The sequence below is a fragment of the Engystomops pustulosus genome, chromosome 4, assembly GCF_040894005.1.
Source record: "Engystomops pustulosus chromosome 4, aEngPut4.maternal, whole genome shotgun sequence".
Taxonomy (NCBI): Eukaryota; Metazoa; Chordata; class Amphibia; order Anura; family Leptodactylidae; genus Engystomops; species Engystomops pustulosus.
This window is the reverse complement of record NC_092414.1, coordinates 139,977,026-139,994,438: the sequence shown is the minus strand read 5'-3', so window position 1 is coordinate 139,994,438 and position 17,413 is coordinate 139,977,026. Positions and strand designations below refer to the sequence as shown.

Here is a 17,413-nt window from a genome sequence, read left to right as displayed (position 1 = left end):
GACTTTTACACCTTTTTACATCACATAAAAAATGAAATAAAAAATGATCAAAATGTCGCACAGACCTCAAAATGGTAGCAATGAAAACGTCGCCTCATTTCGCAAAAAATGAAAGTAGTATGAAAAAGTTATTAGCGTCAGAAGATGGCAAAATTTTTTTTTTCTTTTTTGTACACATTCGTTTAATTTTTGAAAATGTACTAAAACACAATAAAACCTATATAAATTTGGTATCACCACGATTGCACCGAACCAAAGAATAAAGCTGAGGTGTTTCTTTGAGTGCACAGTCAAAGTCGAAAAAACTGAGCCCACAAGAACGTGACGCACGTGCGGGTTTTTTAAAATTTTTCCACATTTGGAATTTTTTTTCAGCTTCGCAGTACACGGCATGTTAAAATAAATAACATTACGGGAAAGTAAAATTTGTTACGCACAAAATAAGCCCTCACACAGGTCTGTACACGTAAAAATGAAAAAGTTATGGATTTTTGAAGTTGGAGAGCGAGAAATGAGCGGAAAAACCCTTCGTCCTGAAGGGGTTAAACGCACCACATAGACTAGCTCAATCAGATTTATCCCTCTTGTGATTCAAGTGCTCAATATAAAAAAGTGTCAACAACATCCAGGAAAGCTATGTGTGATACACAGCTATGGGGCAGATTTACTTACCCGGTCCATTCGCGATCCCGCGTCGCGTTCTCTGCGGTGGATTCGGGTCTTCCGGCGATTCACTAAGGTAGTTCCTCCGACGTCCACCAGGTGTCACTGCTGCACTGAAGTTCAGCGGTATGCACTGATCTTCACCAAGCCGGGCCGAGTGCAGGTAAGCGCGAGTCCAGGAAAAATTATTATTTTTTAAATACGGCGGTTTTTCGAAATCCATTGGGTTTTCGTACGGGCATGCTCCCCGATTTCTGTTGCGTGCATGCCAGCGCCGATGCGCCACAATCCGATCGCGTGCGAAATCCCGGGGCAATACAGGGAAAATCGGTGCAAAACGGAAATATTCGGTTAACCCGTTGGAAAAAAATCGCATCGGGCCCTTACTAAATGACCCCCTATGTGATGTGTAGTCTATGGCGCTGAACACAAAGCTGATGCCGCTGATCCAAATCTGCATGAAAATCTCTATGTTGGGATCTACATATGAATCCTAGATATAGAATTTCTATGATTTATCGCTGATACTACTATCGTCCCTCCTCTCATTTTGCACGTTTGTTCTCATGTGTACTGAACTTCTGTAAAAAGAGTCTGTAAGGTGCATTATTATCCTATATGTTGTCTGGGGGATGGTTACCGCCTGCCTTTTGCTTGCTTGTTTGGGGTTTTGAGAGGTTGTTTTATTCTTTGTCTGTATTGTTACTGTTTTAATAAAAATTATTTGATTAAAAAAAAATTATATGTTGAACCACAAGAGAAATGATTGTGGCAATAGATTTCAGAGACATTTTTGGTCTTGATATTCTGCATTACTACATTCCCATTGGTAAAACTTCTGCCTGATCCAATATGGCAGTTTTCATTAATATGGTTATGTTCCAAAAATAGCCTAAAAGATCATCCCCTCACCCATTACTTATTGATAAACAGCACTGGATCAGGCACCTTTTTTTCCACCAAGCCTATCACAATGAACAATGCGGACAGCAATTATTCTTTGCTTACTTCAGAAATCTCTCCTTCACAATGGAAAAGGTTCAGCCGACAATGAAATTCCCAGATCCACAATAATTTGCCCCAATTTGCTTTTACATTATTGCAGCTCTCCTAAAATATCTATAAAGTAGATCATATTTTTCTAGCTAAGGCTATATTACATTTTTTTGTAAATATTTGCATACATGAAAAGCAATTTGCGCTTGTAAATTTCGTACAATGAACTACAGTACATTTTTTAAATAAATAATGTTGTCAAAGAGGTCTCAATAGACTGAGTACAGATGATTCTTCTATTAATACATTCACGTCTTGTTTCTCAAACAATAGTTGTATTGATGGCTTTCTCTCACAGGATAGAGAAGTAAAATAGGCAAATGGTATGTCCTCCTTCTTTATATAAACAGGAGATGTGATCAGTTTAGGGGTAATATAGAACCAGGAACTCATCAAGGAATATCAGAAAATGGCAAAAACAGAAGATTAAGTGAAAGTCAAATGGAGCTGCCAGTGATGCAAGGTTCAGATGATGGTCTTCCTGACTGGTTTCATGGAATTATGTCAAGGAGGTGAGTACACAAATGAGAAAGGAATATTAGATCTTATGAAAATGGCCCTAACCCCAAGAAGAGGAATAATTTGGCAAAAAAGAAAGAAAACGTGTACCGTATATACTCGTGTATAAGCCGAGTTTTTCAGCACAAAAAATGTGCTGAAAAACCTCCCCTCGGCTTATACACGAGTCAATTAAAAAAAAACATTTAATACTCACCCTCCAGCGGTGGTTCCCGATCCCGAAGTTCAGCACATTAAATAAATAAACTTAGCTCTCACCTTCCGGCGATACTCACCCCCGATCCTCGGCGCCGGCTTCCGATCCTCGGTAGTGGCTCTTGATCCCCGGCAGCTGCTGTCTTCTTTCTTCTTTTCACTATGATGAGGCAGTGTGACGTCATTAGCGGCGACACCGCGCATCATAGTGAACGCCGGCGGGGAGATCGCATGGATGCGACTCCGCCAGCAAGAGAAGAAAGAAGACAGAAGCCGCTGCCGGGGATCGAGAGCACCGCCGAGGATCGGGGGTGAGTATCGCCGGAAGGTGAGAATTAAGTTTATTTTTTTTATGTGCTCAACATACAGGGATAGGCTGGCTGGCTGTATACATGAGGGGCAGGCTGGCTGGCTGTATACATGAGGGTTAGGCTGGCTGGCTGTATACATGAGGGGCAGGCTGGCTGGCTGTATACATGAGGGGCAGGCTGTATACTACATCCTTGGCTTATACTCGAGTCAATAGGTTTTCCCAGTTTTTGGTGGTAAAATCAGGGGTCTCGGCTTATACTCGGGTTGGCTTATACTCGAGTATATATGGTATGTTATTATTGCATCATATATGTTTTCCCATTATACACAGGAAAAGGGAATACAATGGCATTGGTTAGAGCCCTACTGCTAGTGTCTATTCATAAGAATAGGCTCCTGCAAATGCCTTATGTGAATGGAGCAGTGGTGTGCATACTTTACCAATGTTCTATTCACTGATATAAGTCCAATAGAAAGGAAGTGGGCTAAAGAAAAGCTGGCATAGTGGTAGCTTTTTATCTTTAATCATATAAGTGTACAAAAGTGTATATTATGAGGACAACCCCTTTACAAATGTAATGTCTGTATGCTGTAAGATGCTGTATTACTATGCCACTATTACTACTGTATATGTACAAAGTTACACAGTACTGCTGTAATAATTGTCAATACAAATATTGCGGAAATTGCATTCCACGCGTGCAGATGCAGACTCAGAATACAAATATGTAAGGTTTCATTTTGTGTTTTTATAGAAATCAAGAAACAAGAAAAAAAGTTATTAAGCAGTATAAGCTTCTCTAGAATATGTGATGTTAACAATGATAATAATAATCATCATAATAAATCTATATGTTGCACTATCATATTCTGCAGCAGTTTACTGGTTATGGGGTACATATACAAATAAAATAAGACAGAGCAATTACATTGTCAGGTGAAACAATAGGAATGAGGGCCCTGCTCCCAAGAGCTTACAGTCTAAGAGAATGAAGATGACAGTTGTCACAGAAGGTGACATTCTTTGGTAGGTAACTTGTGGAAAGGACAATAAATAAATGAATTATTGCAGGATCTTTATTTTATGTCATCATAAATTAGTATTAAATGGTGAGTGACATTTTATGTCATTACATGAATGCATATTTCCTTTTATGTAATCATTTAGCAAATTGGCCCACAGACCCCATGAAAGTGTTTGCATCAGTTTTCTGTCTAACTTTACACTAAAAAGAATGTGGCAATTCGGATCGTGCACCACATTTATTCTAGCGACTTTATTCCTGCAACCCATGTCACCCGTGCCCCTCTGTGTGCCCCTGCTCCGCTCCACAACTACTTACCCATCCTCAGCCATGCGTGCCCATCCCCGTGTCCCCAAGATTTAAACGTACCGTTAATTGGAGCTGGCCTAACCCAGAATTCTATTTAACTTGCCTCTCCACGCACACCCTGCTGGATCTTTACACCTCACAAACTTAGAAAAAGCTTGTTTCCCATGACCTTTGCGATAAGTGTAATTTCCCATTGTGACCCCCTGACCTGTACCCGTTTAAGCTCCTCCGCTCCAAGCCTGGACCTTCTGCTATGACCCTGAACCTTTGCCTTTGACCTCCTGCCTGTCCCCGACCACGAACCTGCCTTCCGTTTCTGTACCTCACCTTGGCTGCCACCACGGACAAAGTCGCGCCTGCGGAACGACCTGGTGGTACCACGCTGCAGCAAGTCCACCCCGCTTTGCGGCGAGTTCTGGTGAAAACTGGGTGCCACTTGTAGACTCCGGGCCCAGATATCGGCTTACGCCATCGTCTGCGGTGGTGCAGTGGGTCCACTACCCCTGGAGCCTGACACGATTCAACAGAATTGTGTTGCACGTTGTTTGTTAAAGGTGCACATTTCCCGAACAGTGCAGGTGACATCAGATTCACGAAGACCGTGCAACAGTATTCAATAATCTGCCGCACTGAGTACATAGTACAGTTTGCATTGCTTTTGATAAATCTGGACCATTATCTACATTCCATTACAGAGACTGTGAAGAACTTTTGAAAAACAAGGAAATAGGACACTTCATTATCCGACTGAGCGCAAGAACTTTTGGCTACATTCTGTCTTACAAGTAAGTGTAAATTTTTATTTATACTGTTTTGGAGACGCAAAAGCGTTGGGTGCTCAGATTGACTCTGCCTTGTTGTAAAATGATGATCACAATAAACATAGCTGTCTCCGTTGGTTTTATTAAAATCTTGTTCATTTAGTAAAATCTAATGAGATACTTTAAGGCAGTGATGGCTAACCTATGGCACTGGTGCCAGAGGTGGCACTCAGAGCCCTTTCTGGGGGCACTGAGACCACCACCAGAGAGGACTCCAGGTATCTTCCTGCAGTCCCAGACCGCACAGGACTTACTATGCACTGAGGTATTTTAAAGTGACAGCTCTACCTGGGACTATTTTCTGCTTTATTGGTGCCTTCAGGGTGCTTTTATCAATGAAAACTGTGACAGAGAAGGGAGTATAAATCACAAATTAAATTTCTGTGTTGGCACTTTGCGATAAATAAGCGGGTCTTTGTTGTAGTTTGGGCACTCGCCTCTAAAAGGTTTGCCATCACTGCTTTAAGGGGTATTCTCATTTAAGCAATATAATGTTATTGTTTGTATTATACAAAGTTAAACAATTTTCCAATATACTTTCTGTATCAATTCCTCACAGTTTTCTAGATCTCTGCTTGCTGTCCTTCTATAGAAAGCTTCTATGTTTACTTTAAGTGGACAGAAATCTGTCTATGGTCACACAGGTGCACTGCTCGTTATATCACACAACTCTGATTACTGTCTGTGATATAACGAGCCGCGCACCTGTGTAGCCATGGTTTCCGTCCACTAGAAGTAAACAATGAAGCTTTCTATAGAATAGCAGCAAGCAGAGATCTAGAAAACTGTGAGGAATTGATACAGAAAGTATATTGGAAAATTGTAGAACTTTTTATAATACAAACAATAACATTGAATTGCTGAAATGGGATTACCCCTTTAAGTGTGTTGTGATGATTCTATTGCACCAAGACCAATTTGAACACTCATCTATCACAGACATTGTGAAGAGTGTGGCTGCAGCTAAAGAAGCAGTGTACATCACTAGTTCACAGATGTCTATGGGAGTTATGATTCAACTGCCACACCACTATTTTTCTTTAATTGGACCCTATTTAGAGGGTGGGAGCAGAACTTACCTAAAACACATATCTAAGCACCTATCTTAGCAACTATAATTTTCAGTAAGATCAATTGTAATAGGGTCATAAGATTTTTATCTATGGGGTTAACTCTTTGTCTCAGTCTCTATATATAGATAGCACCAATTTCTTTGTTATATCCTTGGAAAGCATTTCAGTAAATGCTCCTTGTTTAACACATTGGAAAATGTTTTAATGAAATTTAACTGCAATTTTCCTTTTTGTTTTTCTTACTGCTCTCTCAGGGTTACTCTAATATAATTCTCTTCTCAGTTGCTAATGGTTTGGACAATGACATAGGAGACACTCAGGCTGACAGGCCAAACCATCCTAATGCAATAATAACCACTATTCCCTAGAAACACTAGGGACACAAACAATTTCAAAGTAAGGAACTACAGGCGACATTTTAACATAAAAGTGTATTATTGAATGGACATTTCATACCCTACCTGACATGCTGTAAGTTTAATGGTGTTTAAGGTGGTGACAGTGTCCCTTTAAAGGAAATCTAACATTTGATTTCATGCATTATGAACCAAACATACCTTGAGAATGCTGTAGCTACAATGATGCAGAAGCATATCTTGTTTAAACCCTGAGATGAGTGGTTTTGCTGAAAAAACAATTATAACACTCAGGATCTTGGGAAAGCTGAATTGTCAACCTGAGCTGGATCACTTATACACAGCAGCTGGGGATAGTGCAGTGATTGATTACTTCTGCCTGTCAGGCACAACACAGTGATTACATAATTCTCAGAAGCATTGCATAACTAATGTAAGTGGAGAAGCGCTGAGCCAAGCACAGAAGCGACAGAGCTTCATTATCATAATTTTATTATTGTTTTTTCAGAAAAGTCACTCACATCAGAGATTAAACAAGATATGATTCTGCATCAGTGTAGCTACAGCATTCTCAAGGTATGTTTTTGTCATAATGCATAAAATATAAGTAAGCAGTATATTACATTAAAACAGATTTGGACAGGAGTTGGATGGTAAAACAACTCAGATTTTCATTGCAAATATAAAAAAAAATTAAAACACATATGTTAGAAAAAAATGGTGTACCTGTTCTACATCAGATGCAGTTCATATTCATATTTTAAGAAGAGAATACATCATTCTTATTTTCTCTTTATAGGGGTAAAGACAGATGCCGACATTTTGTTATTAACCAGTTGTCAAATGGAGAATTGGTAGTATCAGGGGATTCTTATTCACATGAAAGCTTGCCTGCTCTGATATTCTACTACCAAAATACACCCATTGAGCCATTTGGAGAGAAGCTGTCACAATATTATATAAAGGTATGCTATGACTTTAAGGAGAACTAACAGTATTGTTGCCTATTCTTGGCACATTGTAATAGCAAATCATATCTTGCAAAAGTGTGTTTGTGTATATATATATATATATCTCTATATATATATATATACTTTTTTAAAATTATTATGAGTGTAATAAATTATCTATTTTTAGTTCACTGAAAATAACAAGTACGACAGCATTCAGAGACCCAATTCAAAGACTGAAAAGTTGGTTTCTCATCATAAAGGAGGACTTCTTAAAAGCAAAGATGGTGTTAAACCAAATGCACAAAAGAAACCAATTGTGCCCACCGTAAAGGTACATTTCATATATACTAAAGTGGTTATCACTTCAATTAACATTTATGAACACTGGTGTTTATGTTTTCCTAGTAGCATTGATTGATTTGCACCACACCCATCTGTCTCCGGCAAACTCTGCTCTTGTTAACCTGTTGTCAGCGTCTCTTCCCACTTTCATTGCCACCTTGTCTGATGTCAAAGAACTAATCCAATCAACGGGGCTATAATTCTCATATCAGGTTTTTTGGATCAGTGCTCTTTCCATGCTTTAGCTTTGCACTTGGATCATGCAACATTTTTGGACTCAAAAACTCTCCACAGATTTGTGGTAAAAAAATAAGTGCAATTAGTTTGTTGCATCAACATATCATGTTATGAAAAATGTATAATAAATTAACCCCTTTTGTTGATCAAACTAACTATTTTAATCGTAATGATTATTCATTCAGTGACAGTTAAAAATGAATAATCGCTTCACTTTATTAACTATTTAGGCAGTTTAAATTACTGTAAGGCTTCATGGACACAAACTTGTTCTTTGGCCGTGAGCTAGCTGCACAAACAGTGGCAGAAGGAACGTCCTTGCATAATGTTTCTATACAATTCAGGAACTCCCATCCTCTTCTGTGGGATCATGCCACCATATGGCACATTTACACGGGTTGCACACGTTCATGTGAAACAGTCCTTAGTTAAACTATTGTCCTGGTACAGAGTGAGCGAGGAACCGAAGGTGAAATCAATTTGACAGCGCAACCGCTTGCTGTGGCCTGTAAGGACGCATTCACACGTCCTGCTAGCGTCGCATTCATAACGTGACACGAGCGCACAGGGGGCTGGGCTAGGGCCGATTGCATATATCCGGAAACGCATATGCGATAGGCCCGAGCCCCGCCCCCTGTGCACTAGCGTCGCGTTACGAACGTGGCGCTAGCGGAACGTGTGGACGCACCCTAATAGGCTGTAGCGGATGTGTTCTGTCGATGCAGTGTAACGACTTAGACTCTGTATACCAACTCTCTCTATACCACACTACCTAGGGCCAGTAGTAGAAAAATGTATAAAACTGGACAACCTCCGTTTGTAAGTATGGGGAAAGATAGAGCATATTTTATCTTTTTCCTGTGCACAGTACAGTACAGTGCCACACGCGTGCCATCGGGCGCCTATAGCCGTTTATGGGCATATTAGTTATAGAAAGTGTAAATCTGCCTAATGCATTTCTATAATTAACATATACAGTAAACATTAAAACATAATATTGAAGATTCTATCATAAGCAGAAATAAAGCACTAAGAACAAATATATATTATAATTTTTCTAGGACATTGCACCACCATTGCCCGAAAGAAATAGTTATCCAAGTGAAGACAAAGATAATGATGAAGAGGAGCAAATCTATGCAAAGCCTATTAAAGAGGCAACTGGAAATTCATATTCTCATAGTAAAGATGTTCATTATTCTCTTGTTAAAGAAACACAAATCAATAAGGAGAATAACATGAACACCAATCCTCAAAATGTTCTGTATTCTGAAGTTAAATTAGATCAAAGTTTGCCCTCAGCCTTGGGGCACTTACAGTCCTCATTACAAGGACCCAATAGAAAACCCAGGGTGATTTCAAGTTCAAATGAACTATCAGAATGTGAGGTCCTGGAGATGAGGTTTGCAACATCAATTCAAACAGTTAACACATTCTTACATGCTGGGGCTGAATGTTCTGGCAATTCTTTGATGTTTCCTACTGCTTTATCCCACGCTGAGGTTGAAGACACCTATGCACAAATACCCTTTAGAGAACCCCACTGCGCAAATGAATACCATACAGTGGACAAGATATCTAACTATTCTATGTGCACTAAAAATACGTATGATCACATTTCCACAAGGACATCCAAAGAGGTGACTTCTAGAGAAATTAACAGGAAAGTGGCCCATGCAACCTCTGCACAAGACAATACTTATGAAGCTATCTCAAGAGATTTCACAAACTTAGGGTTGAAAAAAAAGAATGTTGCTAAGGTATGTTTATTCTTCATTGTTGTACTTAAAAATTGTGTGTTCTTCCAATGTGTGTGTGTTCAGAATTCTGAAAGTCTTCAAACCTTTTTTACATCTTGTTATGTTGGGGTTGGGGTAAAAGGGTTGTCCTCAATCTAAACTCCATGCATCATAATAAAATTTGTGAAAGCAAAATATAAGACTAAAATGTGGACATGGGAATTTAGACCATTTCTAAAACAAACTACCTTCTATGACACTTTTGCACTTAAAGTTTTCCAAGAACAAAATGCCTCTTGGGAATAAAATGCAAGAAGTTTGGAACAGCCATGGCTTTTCAAGAAAGGCCTTGATAAGATGACCAACCCCTACAGTGGTGACATCTTCATGCTGTGTCGCCAGTTGAGGGGAAGCTACATGGAGATATGCATAATTAAAAAATATCCAGACTACTCCTCTAACTCGGCTGCATGTCTGCTCTTCCAATAAGACAATGACCCAAAGCAAAGACAAACCAGGAGAGGCTTAGAAACTATGTAAATACCGTTGAGCGGCCCAGCCAAAGCCCTGACTTGAATTCAATCAATCATCTCAAACTTTACACTTGTATATCATACACTGCAATGTTTCTGACTTCTATTCAGGTGATGTCCACTCTTAACTCCTCAGTGTCTACAGCAGCAGCAAAGTGGATTAAATTTAAACATCTACAAACTTCAGGGAAAATCCAATCAGAATGTACACAGTAATTTACCAGCATTGCCGACTTTACTGTGATACCCAGATTGGATATCAGAATGGAGTACCCAAAACCATTAGTGAAATTGGTTTTGGGAGCCCACCTAACTGCATTACACATTCAAAAATATGTGTACCAAAAAAAAACATCTGGGAGTCTAGGATCAGTGAACTTCTAGGCACTGGTGGGGGAGGCATTGAAGTAAAAAATAGAGAAATCCCTTTCTTCTTCCCTCTCTACCAGCGCACTAAGCTCGTGGTTTGTATACTGAGGCTTTAGAGATGTTATTTGAGGGCATTAATGTTCAGACGTTTATAAGGTTTCCTAGGTTTTCACCTGGGGGTTCGACTGTCAACATCAATGTTACCAATTGATAACTGATGACAAAATTTACAATGACTGATGACAACAACCACCCCTACCTAGGATTACCACACCATATACAGAAGGTAGACTCTTCTCACTGACTGTGGAAAAAACACAAAATATGCTGAAAGCTGTCAGTGACTGCAGTACTGATCAGACAAAGGAAAAAGTGGGATCTAGTACCTCATAAGTGACTTGTCATCCAGACGCATATGATGTCTTCTCCTTGTCAAGACCTATTGTTGTCTTCAGTTCCATGCAGCTCATCTCCACACTGTACCCCTAAATACAGCACAGTCACTTTTTAAATAGTGTCACCTGAATTACAGTGTCCTAAACTGTGATCATAAATATTATATACCCCACCACGACACAACTGACCACACTGTGCACCCCACATATATATTAAATATGTCCCCCAACAACAAAACAACAAACTATATATCAAAAATTATGCTGCGACCCCTCAATATATTTCAATTTATAATATAGTCTCTGAACAAATAATACTATACTGGTGTATATATTAATTCACATATCAGCCCCTCCAATGAATTACTTTACCTGTATAGCATCTCCTCTAATTATTTTATACTGTACCCTTACTTATTAAGTGTTTTATATAAAGCCAGCTCTAATGAAGTATTTTACTAATGACTCTACTAATGAATTATGTTATATATAATATTTGCCTTATTTTTTTAAATGTCTTCCCTCTATTTAATACATAGTGCCACTCTAATCAATTATTTTACATAAAATGTTCCAATTTTTATAGAGTACCCTAATTAATTATATATAATTTCCCCCAAATTAATTAATTAACACATAATGGCCCTTAAAGTATGAATTTGTATAAAAACATCTGCTTTATAAATTTACATATACTGTAGTGCCTTAATTGTATTTGGTTAATTATCCACATCCCTCCAAATGACACATAAAGTGCCCCCTCCAAATTATTTTTTCACATACAGGGGCACATATTTTAAGGCACTATATGTAAGGAAACACTGTTGGGAGGCTCTATATACAAATCAATACTTTTGGGGGGCATTTAATGTAATTGAGGACTATTAAGGCACTATGTTAATAGACACTTTTATGAGGGCTCTATATGTTAATACAAGTTCTGCCCAAAACTACTAATAAACATATGGAGCCCCCAAAGGTATTTATTAACATTTACAGGCCCCAAAAAGTATTTATGTACTTATGTATTTATGCTCAGTAAATAAATTATTTACATATGTGCCCCAACTTTTTTTTTTTTACATGCATTGGCCCCCACCTTTCTCTATTACTGAACTGGGGCTATTAATAAAAAAAATATTTACTTATCTCTGCTGGCTCCTGAATCTTCTTCTTGTCCTCTTGCTGCTGCAGTAAGAGTCGGGCCAGAAGAGGACAAGATGTGCAGAAAGTGATGTCAACGAGAGTCAGTGTGCGCCATGAGCTGAGTGAAGGCTCCCAGCTGCACCACACTCTTTGTCTATGGCATCTGCAGTAATGGTACCCAAGTGGCCAATTGCAGCCCCATTGATTACTATTACTGGTAGGGAACTCCTATAGGGACCTGTTAGCCATAGCAACAGGTGTCCGGTCCCAAGGGGGAAGGGGGGGATCAATCCGACCCTGATCCCCAGCATGTTTATCAATATTGCATATTTTCCACATACATTTAACGCCTTGTATTGCATATAATAAAACCTAAGAGTATACTTCATTTTTGGGGGATATGATTCCATTTCCCATTGTATCACTCAAAGATGAACATTTATTCCGCATTGACTGTCCATGAGAAGAGCAACTGACCAAACAGGTTTTTATGCCTGGAAAATTTTTATACCTTTAAAATTCAGGGATGAACAGATGATGATGTAATTACTATAAAATAATGATATTTAGTAGAGAAGTTTCAAAATGTCAAAAATAATAATGTATAACAAAAATAGCCATACTCATAATATTTTTCTTTATTTTTGCACAGGTTGAAAAACAAAAAAAATTCTTTTTTGGAGACAAGAAAAAATAAAACTTTGTTCTGAAGTTGAAATAATACTTTTAGAGAAAAGAAATGCTGACATGTCTGCATTCTATATTTGTCATTTTAAGTTTCTTGAGCGCCCATACGAATGCCTTCTATGATAGGATCAGTGTGGAGTAGATTACTTTTTTTTTTTATACTTTTGTTTTATGAACACCAAGAAGACAGGCGTAGGTCAGGAAAGCAAAATAAGGACATTGGGGGAGATTTATCAAGCTGCCTAAGAGTAAGAATGTGCTTAGTTGCCCAAGGCAACCAATTACAGCTCTGGTACTGGTAAAATGAAAGCTGAGCTGTAATTGGTTGCCATGGGAAGCATATTCTTACTCTTAGGCAGCTTGATACATTTCCCCCATTGTACAATATAAACAGTATCAAATAAAATGCATAAACATACTATGAATGGAAATAAAGGACTTACAACCACCACACCCCCAAATTTCCTTTCTTGCTCTCGCCTTTTCCCCAACCCCTCTATGGTTCTCTTCATCTCTAGTTTACTCTTCTTCTTAGTTTATGTCTTAATATGTTTTGCCGATCTAAGTGCCATGTGTGTTAAAATATCTTGAAACAGTTAAAAAAAAAGTAATCCCACCCCACACCCGCTGGATGGATCAGGAGGCTTTCGCCATGTGACAGCAGAGGGATTTAAACTCGTCTGAACAATTTAGTCATTGTTTTAAAATAAATAAAAGACCCCTTTATCTTATAAGGAGGTGTTTTTATTATATATTTTTTAAATTATTTTGATATATTACTCACTAATTATGGTCCTGTGCCGCAATATTAGAGCTTCTTCTGTCCACTGAAGCCATAATATAGGAAGCATAACAGGCACATGCAGTTACATGCACTTATTGGTGCGTCTTGTCTAGCCAAAGTGGCTTCATAAAATCCCCCTAGTGTTGTGAGCTATTCTCTTTCCTACAGTCTGGAAAGTCCAATGCTCAGTTAGAAACTAATAGTGCTACTCTGCTAGATTACACATAGATTCAATTGCATGAAATGTTGCATTCTGACTGTGGGAGTGGGAGAGGACAAGAGACAGAAGATATTGGGATTGTACCGTTCCCTAGCCAATTTTACCTATCCTGACCCTAAAAAGTCTAAATCCAGGCCATAATCGGCCACATGCACTGAAACGTGACCCTAACTTACTCACACTAACAAAATACCCATCACAACATGTTTATGTTCCTGGTTTGAGCTGTTCAGGGAGCCAAGTAACCCATCTCTGGTACTACCATCCACAATAGATAAGATGCTGAATGATGAGTATAAAGTTGCTCATAGACAATATCAGATATTGGTCGTTCATTTAGGACACCTCTAAATTAGCTCAATCCATCAGCCTCCATCAGTGTCTGGAAATAAAACCAAGATCAAAGCCGCAAGTCAAGCTCCATTCTTTGCGTTGTGACTAGTCCTGGGAATTACAACTGACTTCCAGCTCCATTCTCTGCTCTGATTTTAGCACCAGAGGCTGTAAGAATCAGCTGGTCAGTGGAGGCCTGCATATTACACCACCAATGATCTGAAACTGATGACATGACCTATGGTAATGTCATCGAGATCAATCCCCTGAAAACCTATTTGGAAATTAAGCTTAGGGAAGAGTGTTTATAGGATGATATGTTTGGGATACAACATACAGCTTTCAGTACTAAATTAAAAAGCAACAACCATGTAGTGTGCAATAGATTTTTCTTTACTTATAAGTCATATTTCATTTATTTAAGTGAATAACATTCTTTTCCTAATAAAGAAACATATGTATCCATTGCTTAAAATGCACGGAAATGCTCAATAATTATAAAAGGCACCATGTTTACTCTGGGAGAATCTGCAATACCTCTATACACAAATCTCCTGCATCCAGCAATACCCATTAGAGGTCCATTGTCTCGTCACTGTAGAGGCCTCATTGTTTTGTGGCTTCCATTTTTCTACACCGCATGGATAGTAATAATTGTCCTTGCTTTTAAGCTAGCCCTTATAATTATCCTTTCTTTTGCCACAGTCGCTCCATGGAGAATGCTACTACATCTAAGAGCAAGTTCACTGAAAGTGATGAGGACCGCTAGTGTTCTTTGTTTGACACAGTATCTGGAATTGCTGAAAACAAAACTAAGGTGTTTATGGTATTAAACAATGGTTAGCAATGCATGTAAGTGACTGCAAAGGCCACTTATGTCCATGAGTTCCAAATTCACAAAGTGTAATATTTGCATGTTTAGCCACAGTATATCTGAATAATGGTATTAGTTCTTCTAAAGCTTTCTCTTTAACATTCTTTAAAAATGTACCTCTATCCAATTGTTCCTGAGACATCTTGAATGCCAGTCAATCACAGTTCAGAGTGGCATCTTGTTCTAAGCTAAAGCAAAGTTCTTTCCTCCAGCAGGTATAAGCCCTTTGTATTCCATGTTATTCAGAGTGAATATATTGAGGCTAACCAAAGTAATAAACAGAAAAGTAAAAATTGTAATAAAAATAAAGTTGAACAGTTGGATGGTTTAAGCATAAAATTGTGCAGTTCTTTATGTGCATCCATCTGTTAAGGCCCCACAAAGTCAGCTTCAGTCCTTTTTCTGGAAAGACAATCCACGCAGAATCCATTTTTTCTCCTTTTTTTTGCTTGAAGAATAACATTGTTTCAACAAAAATACAGGCAAATGCATCATTCACTTTCAGACTAAACATCCTATTTGTTATTGTGGGCTTCTGTGAAAAGACAGCCGTCATATTTTTTGCACTTTGGAGAGGCTGGGTCCTGTGGATGCCTGAGATCCAATTGTTGTGAACTGGTGGTTTGATTTTATACCAACATTTTCATATTCTAATATGAAAGGTACTGGAAAAGAAAAAAAAATCAATAAGCCGATAGCTGTGAATTATAAGAGCAACAAAAATAACACATTTAAGGGTACAGAACAGCCTAAAGTGGATAAACCTGTCACCAGGAGACCCATTTTTAGCACTCCCCTAGTCCCTACAGAGCATATTACATACACTGCCAAAGGGTTTATGTATAAAAAATTGGTTTTACAGAAAAAAAAAAATGTTATATGGTACCTTTCAATGCCATGCGCTCTGTGTCTAGGCAGTCGTCACCTGGGAGTGGCTATAGACGAGCAGTCCCCGCCCCACCCTTGGGAAACCACTCCTCCATGTGTCCTTTTCAAATATATGAAAACGCCCATCACTTGGCTTGGCAACGCCCCATGCTCCTCTAGAGCCAATCCCATGTGAGGGGAGTTATTCATATATTTGAAAAGGGCACAAGGAGGAGCAGTTTCCGAAGGGTGATCTCTTGTAATCCTATTGCATAATATTACACCCTTTACATTATATGTTGCCATATTTCACCTAAATTACCTCTTATTTTATTTGGAGGGGCATTGTTTCTTATAGTGAAATATTGGATTTAAAACATAACTAAACTGTTAACAAAATTGTAATAATCAACAGGGCAGATGATAAAAAAATACACAGACATTGGGGCTCATTCACCAAGGGTCATCCTGCGCACTTTAGTTGGACTTGTCGGGGCTAAAACGGCTTGCACAGGTATTTAAGTAGAGGGTGTGTTGCGATTGCTATTGCACGTGACCCTTTTTTGGCGCAGCTGCACTGGCTTCCATCAGACACAAATTAGGGGGCGTGCCGTCGGACAGTCCGACACATTCGGACTAAGCGCTGTATTAAACTTTTAAAGCCCTATGTTTCAGATGCACCACAAAAAAGATGGTGAACTCTGTCCTGACCTGAGTGGGGGGAGGCAACACATACATCATTTCTGGTGCACGATCTTAGTGAATTGCCGCACGCAGCATTATAGACAGACAATGCACTTTCAGTGAACTCCAGCGACCTGGTAAGTAAATGTGCCCCATTGTGTTTTTTTTAATGAAGTATATGACAAAGTTTATTGCTTTAACAGTAACATAATATATTTTTGTTCTTCTAATCACCTGAGAAAATCTGGTGCCTTAGAGATCATATTCTCAAAGTCTGCAAACGCAAGTTTTCCATCACCGTCCATATCTGCCTCCTCAATAACCTTCTCACAAACCAATGTCACCTCTTCTTCCTCAAGTTCTTCTCGTGTCAGCTTATTGAGAGTTTTCTCAAGGTCAGATTTACAAATAAAGTTATCCGTGTTGAAGTCTAAAAAGGACAGGATGAAGAAAATCCCAACTTTAGCATTTTAGGCAACAATGCAGAGAAGATTGATGCAAACATGTAACAGAAAACAGAACTAGTTGTAATTAATACTATATGGACACTTTATTAGTTGAATATTTGCCCTACCCTGGCCATGCAAATCACAGCTATTTGTCATGGCATCCAAAGTATATCATCCAAAAACTTTTCACTAAAATACATGAACCCTCCAGTCTGAAATATCAACATCTGACAAGGAAACATTTATAGAGGACCTGTCACCCATAAAAAAAAGCACTAGGAGCTGCTTAAAGTAAGCAGCTCCTAGCGCTATCTCCGATGCAGCAGTGTTACACTGCTAGTGTTATCGGAACAAAACCAAAAAAGGGGGAGCCAAATTAATTCTATAGTATATCGCTAAAACTCTCAAACAAATGTCCAATCAACAACTGTAACAAAGAGAGACGTAAAAAACCATCAGAAAATAAATAAAA

General features: G+C 38.7%; 2 protein-coding genes across 8 annotated transcripts in view; one reads left to right on the top strand and one right to left on the bottom strand.

Annotated features, from left to right (window-relative positions):
- The first annotated feature begins 1,636 nt into the window (after positions 1–1,636).
- Positions 1,637–13,362, top strand: LOC140128474 (uncharacterized). The gene is made up of 7 exons (XM_072150178.1): positions 1,637–1,701; positions 2,070–2,231; positions 4,775–4,864; positions 7,129–7,294; positions 7,467–7,613; positions 8,923–9,621; positions 12,696–13,362. The coding sequence occupies exons 1-7, from the start codon at positions 1,637–1,639 to the stop codon at positions 12,738–12,740; spliced, it is 1,374 nt and encodes a 457-aa protein (XP_072006279.1). The 3' UTR covers positions 12,741–13,362.
- Positions 13,363–14,439: 1,077 nt separating this feature from the next.
- CIB2 (calcium and integrin binding family member 2) overlaps positions 14,440–17,413 on the bottom strand; it is a 40,044-nt gene continuing 37,070 nt past the window's right edge. For all 7 annotated transcript variants that reach the window (XM_072147728.1, XM_072147730.1, XM_072147731.1 and 4 more), the window contains 2 exons: positions 16,727–16,922; positions 14,440–15,606 (listed from right to left, as the gene is read on the bottom strand). In XM_072147728.1, the coding sequence (XP_072003829.1) occupies positions 15,585–15,606; positions 16,727–16,922 (218 nt within the window). In that variant the 3' untranslated portion in view covers positions 14,440–15,584. The remainder of the gene's footprint in view (positions 15,607–16,726; positions 16,923–17,413) is intronic.

Coding starts and splice junctions, on each gene's coding strand:
- LOC140128474 (XM_072150178.1), top strand. CDS start 1,637: ATGAACAATGCGGACAGCAATTATTCTTTGCTTACTTCAGAAATCTCT. Junction 1,702..2,069: donor TCTCCTTCACAATGGAAAAG/GTTCAGCCGACA, acceptor TTATATAAACAG/GAGATGTGATCAGTTTAGGG. Junction 7,295..7,466: donor TGTCACAATATTATATAAAG/GTATGCTATGAC, acceptor ATCTATTTTTAG/TTCACTGAAAATAACAAGTA.